Raw genomic sequence first — 18,645 nt, forward strand, 5'->3', positions numbered from 1 at the left:
AAAATGAGCCCAAATGTATTCTTTTATGTGCAACCTGTCGACAAATAAGCACTTTTCAATAAATGCACTTGGATTCCTGTCTCCTATATGCAAGCAAAGCTTCTGATAACTACGGTTCTATACCACGCATGTCTTTAAACGGACCCTACTCTTGCTAAATTAAGCGCATAACGTTTTTATGGGTAACGGGAAAGTACAAAAATATTGCTTCTGGACATAAACCATCACACAACGAACAATTTTCTGGGTTGCTTAACGCTAGGACGCTAGAAATAAATTTCAACACAATACCGTTTGCTCGTTTGGTAAAGCGCGCAAATTAAAATGACTCGTCTTTAGCAAAACACTACGATTGAGGGAGATTCCAACGAAATGTCACCTTAAATCGATGCATTTCGTTAGCGTTTTCCAACCATTGATTCACATCTCTCTGAGCTGACGTATTCTGTGATATTTTTAGGTAGGCAGGGGTAAATAATAATCAATAATAAGAGCAACAAATATTTTTTTGTGCTGTTTAGCATTGTACATTTTCAAAAACAGAATCTATGAAGCACAGACAAATTGTTTGTCGTTTTTTGTAATAACAGCTTAAAAAAGCAACTTTAGGTGGGAATTTGAAAACACTACGCACAATGTTTCGATTAGGTACATGATGAAAGTTTCGTTGGACATAGTAACCATAAAAACAAAAACAAGGTTTCTGTGCAATATTTTCCCTAAAAATAGCAACCAGTCACCTGAGGTTTCTTAATTACCTATTGAGTTAAGTACTCATTACCTGCATTCAAATACTTACATAATAATTTTTTAGATTTCTTTGAGCTTCGATGATTAATTGCAAAAAATCTGTATTAGCAAAACAAAACTAAATAAATTTAAATATATTAGTTTAAGCAATTATATTTGTCACGTCTTCAATCTGTTTGTTTTCTTTACCTTTTTAACAGCATTCTCTTCTGAACTATTTGTGTTTTTTTTACTTTTGCTTGTGGAAATTAAAGCATAGGCAATTTTTCACCCTTGCCAAACCTGCAGCACGTTTTATGTCGGTTCTTGCATGCACGTACTGTTACACACAAACATTTGCCATACACTTTGCTTTACATTTTGTCGATTACATCAGTCACTACATACTAAAGCATCATATTTTTACATGGTGTTTATTGAATCTTAAATAGTAAAACGGCAGTACTGATAACAATGAGCCATTAATCATTGACAAAAAAAAACGGAAGTCAATTCGTTGATTTCATCTTTCAGGGAAAGTTTTTCCCGTTTTCAAACTGAAATACTATAACAAGCATTTTCATGTAGAAAAAATGGTAATGACATTTTGTCACCTTTAATAAAATAAAAAAGCAAATTATCTCCGCAAAAGGGTTTCCACCGAAGAAACTGACTTGCTTATAGACATGAACTAAATGTTCAGTAACTTGAGTTTAATAACTGCTATATTAATTTGAAAGGCTAACGATAAAATAGCAGAAGAGATGATGTCAAATCCGTGACGACATATCCTTTCGTGGAGTTGGCACGCTTTACCTTGTGGGCAGCAAGCTGGTTCCAATCTACAAATAAAACAAGATATTGGGCAGTTTGTGTAAAAGCCATTTGTGTATTTCCCAAATATTTTGTCATCTCGATGTCAAAATTGTTGATTGGTTGACCAAAACAAAGTTGTCTTTTTACTGAGTCTAGGTTGCAGTACAGTATATGGTCAAAAACTATTTTATAAATAACTAGTCTGCTAAACCGAAAAATAACGTGTGTGTGTGTGTGTGTGTGTGTGTGTGTGTGTGTGTGTGTGTGTGTGTGTGTGTGTGTGTGTGTGTGTGTGTGTGTGTGTGTGTGTGTGTGTGTGTGTGTGTGTGTGTGTGTGTGTGTGTGTGTGTGTGTGTGTGTGTGTGTGTGTGTGTGTGTGTGTGTGTGTGTGTGTGTGTGTGTGTCTGTGTGTGTCTGTGTGTGTGTGTGTGTGTGTGTCTGTCTGTGTGTGTCTGTGTGTGTGGGGGGGGGGGGGGGGGAGAGCAAACACCCCATACCAGAAAAGTCACCACATTGTGGTCCGGAAGTAAACAACGAACCACTCTCAACTCCTCCAATACAATGCAGAGAAGGGTCAGCGTCGCTTTCCAATCTACATTTTATACGAAAAGCAATTGTAAGTTTCCAACATTCAATACAAACCAATACAAAAATGCAAAATTAATATTAGAAGCAACGGTAAGTTTCTAACGTTTAATACGCACCTAATGCCTGGACATATTGGATAAGGATATCCGTAACTTCCGTATTTCCTGAATTGAATGAAGCCAGGAACAATATCCGAATCGTAATAACCCATGCTTCCTTTGATGAAAGTAGCCGGGACAGACAAACTAGGAATGTTTTTGTATAGCATTGATACAGCGTCATCTGAAAGACACAGTTTTAGCGATGTTTTTTTTGTAAAGAAAACAAAGAGCAAACACCTACCAAAGCAGGTAAGCATATCCTTCAGTACCAATCTCCAGTCGTAACTATCCGGGAAAGCTATATATTTTCTAAAATAACGAAGTTTTTTCAGATAAATAAAGTTATTGATCCCGATTTCAATCAAATAAAATGAACTTACCGTTGAAAGACTGCAAATCCAACTAACGTGGCCCGATTCATATTTCGTATTTCAGCTTTAATTTGTGTTCGGTTGTTTGTTCGGTAAAAGTTGTTTGCTTGGGGTTTGGGAGACAACCATCCCCATTTCTAATAAGAAAATCAAGTTGAACAGAACTATTTAGTTTTCACATAGACCATCGAATAGCACAAATAAATAGTTGGGTAACTGGAATGCCAAAAGTTGCTCACTTGGGGGTTAGTGACAATGAAAAGAACTTTGCAATATTTGCCACCGCACTGAGCTCCAAACTCTATGTAATAGTTGTAGTATGATGTTGAACTCAATCTAAATCTTGGGTTTCTGCCAAAGGTTCCCCAATCAACCTGCAACAGAAAAAATATGGTTCGATATTTGAACGAACTTAAATTAAAAATGTGGAACATATTTAGGGCTACAAAAAAGACACAGATAACAGGAGTCATGATAGGTCAATTGCTTTGACAAAGTGTAAAAAAAATGCTATTTAACTTGTAACATCGTAAATCACTCAACCGTAACCTACGTCACATCTTATATGGTGTGATTGCACCACAATGCCAGAATCCCCTATGACGTAACAATATCATTGTAGTTTATTTCTCTATGCTGTGCTTTTGGTCATTTAGTATCAAGTTTAGTTTGGACCACGTGTAGTTTGTTAGTTGCTGACTTTAATTTGCAAACGTTAGATAAAGTAATGAAAGTGACTAATTATAATTTGTTTGTCATTAATAGATGGTAATGCTTTATAAACTTAAAAACTCTGACGAAAAGGATTAATGTTGCCTTTGCAAGGAAAGCTTGATTTGCATTAAAGTTTTCTTATCGCAATTAACCGTATATTAAAAGTCTACGTTTTTATCTGTGTAGAACACTTTCTGGTGATATCAAACTGTGTTTATCTTTGATACCCTGGTCCAAAACTCTGGTAAGCTTTATTTCTGCCGGTATAAATTTAATTTCTGTTTCGCATTTTTGAGTGAATGTTCTCTTTGCAGAAAACCGTGATTATCTTGAACGTGTCTACCGTGAACGTGACGTGATTACCGTGTCGTATTGAACCGTGTTGACGTGTAAAATAAATTCACGCGTTTCCAGAAATTGGACTTCTCTAGTGTGACGCCAGCGCGGTACCAGGCGCGCGAATTCCTGACGTTACATAACTGATTCGGTGAAACAAAAAACTACGATGAAAAATGTACCTTCATATCGAAATCGCCTTTCGCGTATGGCAATGGAATCCACACCAGAGTGGTTGCAACTGTAGGGGTTTTTCGCATGACCACTTCAATCGGCTTACTATCTGAAACACTACAAGAATACTTTATCATTAAAAGTCGGTGATCTTTGTTACTTGTAACCATGAAAAACTATTATAGCGTAACAAGAAAACGAAGAAAGTCTCATTTACTTGCAGTATCCTGTATTGTTGATACGTATTGTCTTTTGTGTATTATATTGAATTGTAATCTGTAGAAACTTAAGATTGTGTTATATGAATACTTAAGCGTGATCCCAGAAAAAGCAACGCACTTTGTCGTATTGTTTAACCTGCACTGTAGCGATTGAGTTACGTCGATCCCACGAAGTAGGCCACACATTTCCCCAATGATTTTCATGAACACATCCTAATAGTTTCTCAGCCATATCTGAAAAAATATATTTAGACAGATAAAACAAAATCAATGAAAAGAATTTCCGACCTAGTGGGCTGTGACGAGTCATTGGAAAGTACTGCGTAAACAAACTTTGAAGATTCGATCCATATTTTTGAAGAAAACCGTTTGTTGTGTGATATTTGAAAAATGCTCCGCTTGAAATCGCTGCTAAACCAAGATCGTTTGGAACATGCCATATCATCAAGTTCGAGGCCTGAAAAACGACAACACAGGCCTAGTAAAGCCCGATGCTTCAGAGACCATACAATCTTTATTAGTTTACACCCCGGCTTGTATTGAAAATACAAAAAAAACTGGTGTGATTCTAAACAAAATCCTAGTTGTTTTTGAAGAACTTGCAATTTTGCAGACATGTTGCTTTGTTTAGAATCACACCAGTTAAACCAAAAATGTTGTTGTATTACCCAAAAGTAATGCAGTGCAACAAGAATTCTAAAGAACTCACATTGAGAGAGTACAAAGCTTTGCTTTTGTAATCTTGTCCAGTTACGTCTTCAAGCTTACCAAACGATTTCAGATTAAACCAGTTGTCCAATGCTAGAATATTGATAACAAGATAAAGATAGTTTAAGTGTGATACAACAACACATTTTTGAAACTGACCAGAAGACGTAGGCACCTTAGACCACATATCCCCAGAATTGCAGTTTCTATGTATATCGTCTTCGTGAATTGAAGCCACCAACGTCCAACCACCACCATCAGACGACATGTCACAATATACCTGAAATAAAATAGTTAAATAACTGTAGAGCTGTAAATTTGTTTGAATTTCTTCACTTACCTGAAAAGCAGATGTGTAGTCATTGGGTTTAATGGTGATAAGACCTGTGTTGTTGTAGCCCTGGCGTAAAGCATCTTTGCAATCTTTGAATGTTGGTTGGTTACAAGCATTGAATTTCAACGACTGATCAACTCGATCTTAAAAGAACTCTTTGAAACAGTTTAAACAATTACACATTAATATAACATACTTAATTTACCTCCGACATTGACCATATGTTTTCGTTCTGTTTCAGGTGCTTCCATCTAACCGTACATAATAACTTTTATTCTGACCATGTGTTCCACGTAGATATTATTCCTAATACATACTATTTGACTTCCGAATCCAATGCTGATGGCAACCACAGCAACCATCAGTAGAAGAATGATCAGAAGTTGTATAATCATACCTGACTCTCGTGAACTACCTTTTCCAGAGCTGCGTGCTGAGACAAACGAACAGAAAAGAAAGTTAGAAGTTGTTTTTGTGTCTGCGTTTACAAATCTACTTGCACGTTGTTCATCTGTGGCGTTTTCATTCATCTCTTTTTGCTTTAACAATGTATCTTGCAAACAATAAAAGTCTTAGTCCCAAAGCCTGTCGGAAAGTTTTGCTGCATATGCGACTAGCCTGTATGCATTAACTATCCAACGTACATTGATTCTCCGAAAGGAAGTTTGGTGACGACATCGTTTTATGGCAGTTGTTCTGCGTTACAGTCACGAACAATCAATTATCTTATCATTGCGCTATTTTCCCTTACCAATGCATTTGTGTTATATCCGACATGTTCATTGCCAACTCTTGTTTTTACTTACTTCGACAGAAAACTCGAACTGATAAAATTGAACTGTCCACAACTTTACTTTGTGTATTGTATTTACTCTATTGTTTCCATACGTGCGATACATGTTAAAAAGTGCAAGCAACTTTATTTCATTTCATGATGAGATGCAAACTGCCACTAAAACAAAAATGTAAACTCGTAGCATGTTCCCCAAAATAGTTCCTTTAAATTTTAACAAATGAAAGTCACAAAGTGCTCCCTCGTTCATTTTGATGCCAAGATTGTAGGATCCCTGACTTTAACCACGGCTCGTGAATACACCGGACGCTGCGTAAGCATTGTCATGTTTGCATTGGTACATGACAAATTTCGCTTCACTGCTAGAGCACAAGGGATTAACTTCGTGTGATCGTTCCCATTTATCCACCACAGCACTTGCTTGAAACATGGCTTTTCGCGCGTCTTTGTTGGCTCCTATCGAGAAAAGCATTTGCCCATCGCCAACGGGAAACGTACTTGACACATTGGTATCCCGCTGCCGTCTATTTCGCGGACCGATTTGTTTTGGGTCAGAAAGTATCTGTAGTGTCGATCATTTTTTTTGTCATGGAAATAGATTAAGTCCAGTAATCCCGACCTCGACGATAGAAGCTGTAAATGGTTTCCAGGCTGTTCGATGAAAGGAAACTGACCTAGAGCATATTTTTAAAGAGTTGGCCGACGTCCACGCACGCAGGATTTGAATTTAGGGTAAAAATACCGGTACTTTACATGTAAACGGCGTTTGAAAACCTACTGTAACTAAGTTATTCGTATACGCCTGTTTCTGCAAGTTCATTGCAACTTTTGTTTATGTAAACAAAACTCATTAAAAAGTATGATCATAAAAACATACCAGGAGGTTTAACTACAACCACAATGTTTTTTTTATAATGTGATACAGCAATACAAAGTCTTTGTCTGTTTTTTCGTTTTATGCTTTTCTCAATGCCATCCAAAGTAACATTTTTTGCATCACACGTTTTTCTGCAGCGCAAAGACTCGATCTCTACATAGTGAGTCATATCATAATTATTTAATCATGAAAATTTGATATTTGATTACATTTGATTTGGATAATGTGCTTTATTTTGCGATATAAATGGAACATGCGCATGATGACATGTTTGCAGTCACCTTCATGGACGTTAAAATCTTAAGACCACAATTCCAAGCAAAATAATTTGATCAACACCTTGTGTACTACAATATTTACGTCATATTATTACATGATGGTTCTTAAATCTATATCAGTGAAGTTTTATTGCTAATCTAAATTTGTAGAAAAACACAATAACAACAGAAAAAACGAATGTTTGCAATGTTTTCATATTTGTAATCAACATATTTACATTTTTCAAGAATTCAGTCAAGTTATCTTAATGTCTTTACAAAAGTATCGGATTGCTTATGAGTAAGAACAAAAAATGCTATGTGAAGTAAGTTATAATGACCGTTTTAAATTAAAATTAACGATAAAATAGAAGTAGCGTTGAGTTCAAATCCGTGATGTCATCTCCTGTGATTGAGTTGGTTCTCTTTGTTTTGTGAGCTGGTAGTTTGTCCCAATCTACCAATTCAAACAACATTTTTGTGCAGTTTATACTATAATGATTTGTGTAGTACGTAAATATTTAGTCGCCTCTATTTCAAGTTGCCAAGTACAATGAACCCGTCTTAAATCTCAGCCATTGAACAGATTTTGTTATCAACTTTTAATTGGTAAATATGTATTTTATTCTTGCTTTTTTAGTCTCCAAATTTATCAATACCATAAAAATGTACCAAACCGCAAATCAACGTTGGAGCCAACCGACACTTAACTTACTAGAAAAATCACCACATTTTTTTTTGAAATATAAACTTCTTCGAGTTCCGCCAATACAATGGAGGGAAGGGTCCGCAACGCTTCCCAATCTACCATAAAGTGGATGTGATTTGTGTGTCGACATCATGTAAAGTACTCGGTACATTTTATACAAAAAGCAACTGTAAGTTTCCAACATTCAAAACGAACCGAATTCCAGGACAAATCGGATAAGGATATCCGTAAGTGCCGTATTTTCTGAATTGAATGAAACCAGGAAAAACATCCCACTGGTGAACAGCTATGCTTCCTTTAATAAAAGTAGCCGGGGCAGACAAACTTGGAAGGTCTCCGTATTGCGTTGATACAGCATCATCTGAGTGACAGAGTTTTTAGCGATGTTTTTTTAAAAAAAAACTAACAATAAACAACTACCAAAGCAGCTAGGCAAATCGTCCAAAACCAATCCCCAGTCGTAACTAGCCGGAGAAGGTGTATATCTTCTAAATAGGTGTTATCAGACAAATAAAGGCCTTGGTCGTGATTTCAATCATGCTAAATGAACTTACCGATGAAAGACTGTAAATCCAACCAACGTGCCCCGATTCATCCGTTGTATTTTAGCTTTAATCTGGGTTCGGTTGTTTGTTCGATAAACGCTAGTTGATTGGGAATTAAATGAGGACATCTGTCCCCATTTCTAATAACAAAAACAAGTTGAACAGAAACATTTTTTTTTATTAATCAAGATTTATGATGGAAACTTTTCAGTATGTTTATGTAATAAAGAATTGGTTAATATGACTGCCACCAAACAAAGATGTCAAAAAAACTTAAAGTTGCTTACTTGGGGTTGGGTAAAAGTGAACAGAACTTTGCAATATTGAACACCGCACTGAGCTCCAAACGTTCTGGAGTAGTCACCGTATAAATCAAAAGCTTCTCTAAACCTCAGGTTTCTGCCAAACGTTCCCCAATCAACCTGCAACAAAACCGGTAACATAAGTAATTACCGAGCTAACAACTTTAAAACGTTGAAAATGCTACAAACAAGTCAAAGATTATGGGTGATGTAATAAGTCCCTTGGCAAACCGAAAGCTCGTTGTCATTTACACGAAAGGGGTCAACCTCACATTTAAAACAAACGTACCGTTACAGTGACATCGCCTTTCACGTATGGCAATGGTATCCACACCAAGGTGGTTGCAATTTTCGAGGTTTTTTCCATGGCTACTTCGATCGGCTTACTACCCGAAACACTACAACAATACTCTGTCACAAACAGTCAATAATCTTTGTTACAAACTACCATGAAAACAATGCTAAGTGAAACGAGACAAAGAAAAAAGTTTTACTTACTTGTAATAACCTGCATTTGTAATCTTGATCATCTCGTGTGTATGGAACTGAATTGTCATCTGTAGAGAATAAAAAATGTGTTATATTGAAAAAGTAAGCTTCATCCCGAAAAAACAACAACACACTTTGTCATCTTGTTTTATTTGCACTGGAATTATCGGGTTACGTCGATGATCAGAAGTGCGCCACAGATTTCCCCAACGATTTTTTTGAACACAACCTATCAATTTTTTTGCCATATCTGAAACGAATTAAAAATCATATGACGGAAAAATAACTGACAGTAAAATGTAAATCTGACCTTGTGGGCTGTGCCAAGTCAACGGGAAATACTGCGTAAACAAAGTTTGGAGATTTGATCCATATTTTTGAAGAAAACCGTTTGTTGTGTGATATTTGAAGAATGCGCCACTCGAAATTGCTGGTAAACCAAGATTGTTTGGCACGTGCCATATCATCATGTCTGAGCCCTGTAAACCGACAACACATGGCTATAGTAAAACCTAATGTTTAGAGACGACGTATTCGTTTTGAGATTAGTACCGACAAACACGTAGGTTTTACCAAAAAGTAATAAAATACAATCAGAGTTACAACATACTTACATTGAGAGCGTAAAAAGCTTTGCTTTTATAATCTTGTCCAGTTACATCTTCAAGTTTGCCAAACGATTTCAGATTAAACCAGTTGTCCAATGCTAGAATATTTATAACAAGATAAAGAGGGTTTGTCTGTGATACAAAAAAAAACATTTTGGAAACTTACCAGAGGAAGAAGGTACCTTCGACCACACGTCACCGGAATCGCAGTTTCGATTTATATCGTCTTCATGAATTGAAGCCGCCAACGTCCAACCACCACCATCAGACGACATGTCACAGTATACCTGAAATCAGATAGTTTAATATATAACTGCAAATGTTGTTTGAATTTGTTGATTTACCTGAAAAGCAGATGTGTAGTCATTGGGTTTAATGGTAAGAAGACCTGTAATATTGTAGCCGTGACGTAAAGCATCTTTGCAATCTTTAAATGTTGGTTGGTTACAAGCATTGGATTTCAACGACTGATCAACTTGATCTTCAAAAAAAAACAAGCAAAAAGTTTGAAACAGTTCAAACGAATTGTACATGAATTTAACATACTAAATTTACCTTCGACATTTGCCATAGGTCTTTGTTCTGTTTTATGTGTTTCCATCTAAGAGTACACAATAACATTTAAAGCAGGGCAAATGTTACACGTAGATATCACTCTTAATACATACTATTTTAATACCGAATCCAACGCTGATGCCAACCACAAGAACTGTCAGCAGTAAAATGATCAGAAATTGTGAAAAGATGCCCGACTCTCGTGAACTACCTTTTCCAGAGCTGCGTGCTGAAACAAACGTACAAAAAGTTAAAAGTTTTTTTGTGTGTGTTTGCGTTAACAAATCTAACTGCACTTTGTTCGCCTGTGGCGTTTTTGTTCATCTTTTTCAGCTTTGATAACGTAAGTTGAAAACAACAAAAGTCTTAGGCCCCAAACCGTCGATAAAATTTTTGCTGGTTGTGCAACTAGCCTGTGCACCAACTAAATGACGTACATTGATTTTCCGAAGTTTGGTGACGACATCATTTTATGGCAGTGGTCCTTCGTTTTTGTCACGAACAATCAATTATACTATCATTGCGCTATTTGTCCTTACCAATGCATTTGTGTTATATCCCACATGTTTATTCTTGTTTTCACTTAGCGATGGATAACTCGAAGTGTTAAAATTGAGCTGCCCACAAATTTGCTTTGCGCTTTCTATACGATTTTTTTTCATGATGGGATGTAAGTGCAGTTAATGAAAAACAAAAATGTAAACTAAAATATTCTTCCCAAAAATCGTGGACTTAGTTTTTTGTAAGGATTGTCATGTTTACGTCATGTCTCCAGTCGTTGATTTTGGCGCCAAGTTCGTGGGCAAATCCGGCTTTACCCACAGATCGTGACCATCAATCGTGACTCAGAACTGACTTTTGCCATATCCTTGTTCACAAATTTTTGAGCAAACTATAGGCCTGTAGCGGACAATTTTTAAATTACTTGCTGAAGTTTACAGCTTCTGCCAAAATATTTTGACAAACTTGTTGAAAAATCTATTGCTGAATCGATTTTAAACAAAATATTTTTAACATAAGTTAGTTTGGCTTCATGCACGTAAATAATAAGTTGAAACAACTATCTCGTTGCATGTATTAATTGGCCGCAAACACTGAATGCGTTTTCAGGTCCCTTTCCTTTGTACGAGATGTTTTTGGTTTAAATGTTTTTTTTACTCTATTTTATCAATATAACGCTCAGTACACTATTAACAAAAACGTACAAAGTAGGAAACATATCAAGCCCTACTGAGATCTCTTCTACAACGTCGTGACGTACTTCTCTGATCCTAAGCAACACGTTTTTGCTTCACACACCAGTCACGTTAAATATAATTGCATCATAAATCATAGCATAATATTTATTTAATCTCCGTTACTTGAGCAATGGCAGCCGGGTCATTAATTAATTCTTTCATCTACATTTTTATATTTTTGAGATAAAATTGCCAATTTTCAACGATATTTTCTTGCCGGAGATATGAAAAAGACCTTATTAGGACAATGTTTAACAAGTACGGATTGTACTCTACAATACTCAAAGAAGGACTATTAGAACATGCGAAAAGTCTCAAGCTTGTTGCTGCAAAACGCCGTTCATCAAGCGATCGTCAAGTTCTAAATCCTCTAAAAAGAAATAACTCTTTCATTATCACTATCCCTAAAAACCCACAGATGAACCTCAGTTAACTCTTTTCGAAAAAGTAGTATTACCAAATATGCCGTCATAGAAAGATAACTTCACAAAACAAAAATTTGAGGTAATTACCCCCAGAAAAAAATGCTGTAAAAGATAGGGTAGGCACTGCTTAAAATGACAGAAATATAAACAATAGGTGATGTTCGGGTAACATAATCTTCTATAATTATAATCATTGTTCTGTTGCCAAAATACAGTTTAAACTCCATTGCTATACAAGCTGCGTCGTGGGTAAACGAACCTTATTTCCACTAAAATCACTGTAACATCACCAAAATCACTTTTTCGCTTCACAACATGTATATTGTATCAGTCATTACATATGATTGCACCATTAATTTGAATGACCAAATTAAATGTTGGTAGTAACATTTAAATTTGCGTTAAAGCTCTCCAGTTTAAGTCCTTCGTGACGGATCTTCAGTTTAAGCTCTTTATGGCGGATCTGTAACCGTATGTTAAAACGTTGAAGGACAATTAATATGCTTTTTCTATACCCGTTGTGTTATTTCGTGTTGAAATCTTGATCAATGACGTCCATGAGGTCAATGAAAAAAGAAAATCACCAAAATAATAAAATGATTACTTTATTTTTTACGATCAATACAAGGATGGAATGCGCCACTGTTAATCATGCAATACGGCATGTTTTGGCGGATACGCCATGGGTTGGCCATCCCCTTCCTATCTAAACCATGAAACGGTGACAAGTGTTATTATGTGAGAATGGTAATGAAAGTTTGTAAAGTTTGTTTAATGCTTTTTGAGTAAAAATGCAAATTATCTCAGGGTATTTACAAATGCATTGACTTTCTGAATGCATGTATAAAAATTTTTGCTGTGTTAAGTGGAAGAACTGCTAATCGAATTGGACTCGAAATTAACGATAAAAAAGCAAAAGTGTCGAAGTTAAATCGGTGATGTCATCTCTATAGGTGGAGTTGGCCCTCTTTCCTTCGTGAGCTGCAAGTCGGTTCCAATCTAATAAAATAGAATAATACAGGCAGTTTACTGATCCAGTAATTACGGAGATATTGAATTGTGACAATTTCAAGTTATGCCGTACAATAGGTCTGTATTTTTGACAGTTTTCGGTATTTATTTATATCTTTACGTCTATTAACCTTACTTTAAAACAATATTGGTGTTTGTAAATGGTCATAAACTATTTGTAAACTTAAGACAAGTTAACCAGACGCCAAATTAACGCATACCAGAAAAATCTCCACATTTTCCTGGAGGATATTTTGAACTACCACTTTCTGTTCCTCCAATACAATACAAGGAAGGGTTAGCGTCGCTTTTCAATCTAAAGTAAAGAACGCGAATTGTGTATCGACAGCTTATGAAATACTTTGTCCCTTTTAATGTACATATGATACGAAGAGCATATCAACGAACCTAATGTCTGGACATATTGGATAAGGATATCCGAGACTGCCGTATTTCCGGAATTGAATAAAACCGGGATCAACATCCGATTTGTAGAAGTCCATGCTTCCTTTGATGAAAGTAGCCGGGACAGACAAACTTGGAAGGTCGGCGTTTTGCTTTGATACGGCTGCATCTGAGTGACAAGTTTTTTGGCTGTGAATCATTGTAAACAGAATTAACAACGAACACCTATACCAAAAGTGGGCAACCTTTTTGCATGTGCGGGCCAAAATGTAGTGATATTCGTGGAGGCAGGCCGCAACGATGGTCATGTAATAACATAGCAGTGGTAGGAAAAGTCAAATACACAATGATTTTGTCTTTGTACGTAACAATGCCTATTCTTATTAAGAAACTAAAACCTATCAACGTTAAATGTAACAACTGTTTGAGGCAAAAATGGGATTTAACACACACATTCCGTCCGGCCGATCAAAATAAAATACCAGTCGCGGGCCGCTCAAAAGTTGCTCGCGGCCGGATCCGTCACGTTTCAACATTACGCAGCTATTTCTGGTGTTAGTGCAATTGTGTCGCTACGTTTTCTTTCACAAATCGAAACGAACTCAACTTAACTGTACCTACCAATGCAGTTGGCCAATGAGTGTAGAGCCCAATCCCAATCGTAACTACTCGGGATAGCTGCATATTTTCTAAATTGTCGAAGGATTTAGTTAAATAAAGTCATTGATCGAGATTTCAAGCAAACAAAAGAACTCACCGTTGAAAGACTGTAAATCCAACCAAAGTGGCCAGATTTAAATTTCGTATTTCAGCTTTAAACTGCGTTCGGTTGTTTGTTCGTTTAAAGTGAATTGTTTGAGAAGGTTTTGAGAACATCTGTCCCCATTTCTAATGATAAAAAATGTGTAACCAAAAACAAAACATGTTTGATAGAAGCTAATATATTATCTTAAACAAGCGTTCAGATATATCAACGAATTACACCAATAAAGATTTGGTTAATTGGATTGATACCAAACAAATGTCAAAAAAATCTACTTGCATGGGAATTGGTGAAGGTAAAAAGTACTTTGCAAAAATTGTCACCGCACTGAGCTCCAAACGTTATGTTATAGTCACCATACGTTGTTGCCCCTTTCATAAACTGTGGATTTTTGCCAAACCTTCCCCAATCAACCTGCAACAAAAACAAGTAGCTCCAGAAGCTTCAAACTGCAGTATCAGAACAACAACATAACAGACAATAGGAGATGCGAAAAATTCTGCATGAGAAAAGTGTAAGCAAAATGTCGATTTAATGACAAAGGGAACAACTGAACATTAATAACAAACGTACCCTTACACTGACATCGCCTTTTACGTATGGCAATGGAATCCACACGAAGGTGGATGCAGCTGTCGAGTTTTTTCGTATGGCCACTTCGATCGGCTTACTACACGAGACACTACAACAATCATTTATCAATTGATAGCCTATGATATCTGTTGCAAATAACCACGAAAAAACTATAACGCGAAACAAGTTGGGAGCATAGAACTTACTCACTTGTAATATCCTGCATTGTTAATAGGTTTAGTCTTTTCTGCGTCAAATTGAATTGTCATCTATAGCAATTTAAATTTGTGTTATATTGAAAACTTAAGCTTGATTCCGAAAGAGCAACGCACGTTGTCGCCTTGTTTAATTCTTACTGGAGCAATCCCGTGACGTCGACTCCAAGAAGAAGGCCAGATTATTATCCAATTATTTTTTTGCGCACATCCTATTACTTTTTTCGCTATATCTGAAAAAATTTAAAAACCATACCATGGAAAAACTGTAATTAATTAAACCAAATCTGACCTTGTGGGCTGTGTCGGGTCAACGGGAAAGTACTGCGTAAACAAAGTTTGGAGATTTGATCCATATTTCTGAAGAAATTCGTTGGTTGTGTGATATTTGAAGAATGCTCCGCTCGAAATTGCTGACAAACCAAGATCGTTTGGCACGTACCATATCATCATTTCTGAGGCCTGAAAACCAAAATCACAGGGCTATAATAAAACCTAATGTTTCAAAGACGACGTATTCATTTTTAGATTACTACCGACAAACAGGTAAGTTTTATCAAACAGTAGTGAAATGCAATCAGAGTTATAACATACACTTACATTGAGAGCGTAAAAAGCTTTGCTTTTATAATCTTGTCCAGTTACATCTTCAAGTTTACCAAACGATTTCAGATTAAACCAGTTTTCCAATGCTAGAATATTGATAACAAGATAAAGATGGTTTGTGTGTGATAAAAAACACATTTAGGAAACCAACCAGAAGCCGATGAAGAGGTCTGAGACCACATGTCCCCAGAATCGCAGTCTTTAATAATACCGTCTTCGTGAATTGAAGCCACCAACGTCCAACCGCCCCCGTCGGACGACATGTCGCAGTATACCTGAAATCAAATAGTTGAATGTATAAATATCAATGTTATAAACATGTGTTGTTTACCTGAAATGCGGATGTATAGTCATTCGGTTTAATGTTGATAAGGCCTGAAAAGTTGTAGCCCTGGCGTAAAGCATCTTTGCAATCTTTGAGTGTTGGTTTCTTGCTAGAGTCGGGTTTTAATTTTCTTGGAGCTTTTTTGGAAAAAAAGCATTGGTTTGAAATAACCCAACATGGATATCACATAGTGCATTTACCTCCAAAATCAGTCTTGGGTTTTGGCTTTGATTTGGATGTTTTCATCTAACAACACACAATAGGTCTTAAATTAGCCTAGCTCTATGTACATGCATTTGTCACGCTTTCTACATACAATTTGAATTCCGAATCCGACACCAATGGCAAACGCAAGGACCGTCAGGAGTAGAATGATGACGATTTGTGCAAATCTGCCTGTCTTGCCCCGATAGCTTTTTTGAGAGTCTAATGAACAGAAAATAACAAAAACATGCAATTTACAAAAATATAATTTTTTGACAAATATACCCAGTTCTTTGCCAGTTGCATCAGTTTCCATATTTTAGTGATTTGATAAGCGCATTGGTGCTCATGAAAGTCTTCACAGCCCAAAATCTGTTGCAATTGATTTTTATTTCGCTCCTATTGGGCTTCTATTAGCTTTCATCCACTTTTCACGATGGGAGAATTTTCCTTTTTTACATCAACAACGATGGGGGATTTTTCGCCTTAGCATAAAGCATTGCATGTCGTCTTACTGTAGAAATGGATTTAAATATTTACCTATACTGTTAATAATTGCTCTAAATACCAATTACATCAGTTTCATTTCCATTTCACACAAATGCCTTTATTTGTCAGGCCTTCACTCTGGATTTTAACTTTAAAACGCCATTTTTCTGCTGCAGTTCTGGGACTGTTACAATTTTATGTTTATTTTAACAAGTGGCTATCGATTTTAAAGTTCAATGACCTCGGCTATACGCTTATAGTTTCGAATGAATCATGACAAACGATCGAATCATGACAGTACAGAATGACTTGCAATAGTTCTGTTTCCGTTTAATTAACGAAGCGCTGTCCAAGCCTTTCCCGCTGTTGACTGTACGCAAACGCAGTTTCGGTTCCATTACAGAAAATTACATAACGATCTTTGCAGTAACTGGACTTGAATTTTTGTGGGCCAAGGCTTTTATCCGTTAATTTATAACACCCTACAGGTTTCTTCAAAAACAATGCAATGTTTGTAAATCTCTGGGAAAAGTAAAGAAAGAAACATATTTAATCGTATAATTGCTTTTTGCATTAAATATTTTTAAGTATACTTGCACCAAATGAAACAGAATCGGAAATCAATTTTTTTATGTCCAGTTTGCTATGACAATTTGCGACTCTGTGGAACAAAAAAGCCCTACTAAGATCTAATTATAAATTACGTGACGGCATTACATTGCCTAACCATTTGCACATGTTTCAGATTTGGAAATAGCATGATTTCGCTCCTCACCCTGACTATTGCCTCAGCCTTTGCACATAATTCAGATTATTGCATCATGTTTATTCATTCCATTTTGTTGGCATATGAACATTAAATTTTGCATTTTTAATGTAGTACCCCAATTCACAATCGCACAAAAAGAGGTACATCAATGATTTGCCGTCTCCAATGCATTTAGAAACAACACATTTGTTTGTTTTTTTGCAGTGCCTAAGCCAGGGGTCGCCAACCCGCGGCTCCGGAGCCGCATGCGGCTCTTTGATCCCTCTGATGCGGCTCAGTTTTTTTAATTTACCAAATGTTGTACATTTGAATAAAAATTAAGTGACGATTATGCCGAACACAAAAGTCGAACACGAAAATTGAAGTGCAGTGTCATGACTGTACTCGCTTGTTGTAGTTACCAGCAACCCCGCCTCTATACCATCAAACGTGAAGTCTGAAAGAGGCAAACTGGCGGCTACAGGTTAACACGCAATATGAGACAAAACTGTTTTTGTTTGCAGTGTGTGTGCGCGTTTAACAATAGCTGTTTGTTAATTGTTATGCAACAAACGCGTAAACAAAGGAATAAAAATCTGCAAAAACAGAATGTGCAACGTTACGTGAAGTTGTTTTCTCTGCTGACGAGACTATATCAGTGTGTCTAATATGCAATGAAACACTAGCTAACAACAAAAGGTCGAATGTCATAAGAATAAAAACGTTTTGTATTTTATTTTAAATTTTAAAACGGCTTTGTGGCTCCCAGTGTTTTTTTTTACTACGTGAAACTGGTCCGAGTGGCTCTTTGAGTAGTAAAGGTTGGCGACCCCTGGCCTAAGCGAAGGTATATTCTAGTAAGATATGTTGATTGGATATAGCGTTTCAACAATTCGTATTATAATTAGAAAAATAGTCTCGTTGCGACTCACTAGCTAAAGCTTGCAAAAAAAATAAAACATGCAGGAACTAAATTCAGCTAGATTACGAAATTATATTTTAACTTTGCAATGTTTCCTGTCGCAGTTAATAAGCATGTAGATGCGACTTTGTAATCTGGTGTTTACGATTTTTTACCCTATGTTTTATTCTGGTCTGTGATTGGGCGCTGCCTCGTGCAGTAATTGTGCAAAAGCCATCCTAAGAGCACATGTGTACCATTTAACGCCTTTATTCGGGGGTCTATGATTGAAGCGTTTTGGGCATTTTTAACCCAGAACGTAGATACGACTGAATTACGAAATAAAAAAATATGACTCTAATTTCCGTTTTACCAAGATAAAGCTTAAATTCAAAAGCGTACATCGGACTTTATACCACCAAAGGCAACATTATTTTGCTTCACATCTTGTATACTAAATCAGTCATTATATTTGGTTGCTTTGTTTTATTGCATGGCGTTATTGAATTTATGTT

At 36.3% G+C, this 18,645-nt stretch overlaps 2 protein-coding genes and 1 pseudogene across 2 annotated transcripts; all 3 read right to left on the reverse strand.

Annotated features, from left to right (window-relative positions):
* Nucleotides 1–1,470: 1,470 nt before the first annotated feature.
* Nucleotides 1,471–5,026, reverse strand: LOC145234235 (uncharacterized). The gene is made up of 11 exons (XM_080098988.1): nt 4,918–5,026; nt 4,760–4,851; nt 4,339–4,507; nt 4,169–4,284; nt 3,838–4,005; nt 2,845–2,979; nt 2,615–2,742; nt 2,476–2,543; nt 2,250–2,415; nt 2,043–2,137; nt 1,471–1,571 (listed from the first exon to the last, which is right to left on the reverse strand). The coding sequence occupies exons 1-11, from the start codon at nt 5,024–5,026 to the stop codon at nt 1,471–1,473; spliced, it is 1,347 nt and encodes a 448-aa protein (XP_079955114.1).
* A 2,349-nt stretch (nt 5,027–7,375) lies between these two features.
* LOC145234236 (uncharacterized) lies at nt 7,376–9,947 on the reverse strand (annotated as a pseudogene).
* A 2,786-nt stretch (nt 9,948–12,733) lies between these two features.
* On the reverse strand, nt 12,734–15,726 carry LOC145234237 (uncharacterized). The gene is made up of 10 exons (XM_080098989.1): nt 15,615–15,726; nt 15,458–15,549; nt 15,150–15,319; nt 14,643–14,751; nt 14,349–14,483; nt 14,064–14,194; nt 13,928–13,995; nt 13,310–13,475; nt 13,123–13,217; nt 12,734–12,889 (listed from the first exon to the last, which is right to left on the reverse strand). Exons 1-10 carry the CDS (start codon nt 15,724–15,726, stop codon nt 12,789–12,791), a joined length of 1,179 nt encoding a protein of 392 aa, XP_079955115.1. The 3' UTR covers nt 12,734–12,788.
* Nucleotides 15,727–18,645: the final 2,919 nt, after the last annotated feature.

Source organism: Phallusia mammillata, chromosome 6, assembly GCF_965637545.1.
Source record: "Phallusia mammillata chromosome 6, kaPhaMamm4.hap1.1, whole genome shotgun sequence".
Classification (NCBI taxonomy): domain Eukaryota; kingdom Metazoa; phylum Chordata; class Ascidiacea; order Phlebobranchia; family Ascidiidae; genus Phallusia; species Phallusia mammillata.

Excerpts from the sequence above, each read along its gene's own strand:
- LOC145234237 (XM_080098989.1), bottom strand. The coding sequence starts at position 15,726 with ATGTCGTCCGACGGGGGCGGTTGGACGTTGGTGGCTTCAATTCACGAA. Across the intron at positions 14,752-15,149 it reads GACCCGACACAGCCCACAAG|TGTCTCGTGTAGTAAGCCGA; the intron begins GTCAGATTTGGT and ends TGATTGTTGTAG. Across the intron at positions 14,195-14,348 it reads TTACCTTCACCAATTCCCAT|AAATGGGGACAGATGTTCTC; the intron begins GCAAGTAGATTT and ends TTTTATCATTAG.
- LOC145234235 (XM_080098988.1), bottom strand. The coding sequence starts at position 5,026 with ATGTCGTCTGATGGTGGTGGTTGGACGTTGGTGGCTTCAATTCACGAA. Across the intron at positions 4,508-4,759 it reads AAGCTTTGTACTCTCTCAAT|GCCTCGAACTTGATGATATG; the intron begins GTGAGTTCTTTA and ends GTCGTTTTTCAG. Across the intron at positions 2,138-2,249 it reads CCAATATGTCCAGGCATTAG|ATTGGAAAGCGACGCTGACC; the intron begins GTGCGTATTAAA and ends TATAAAATGTAG.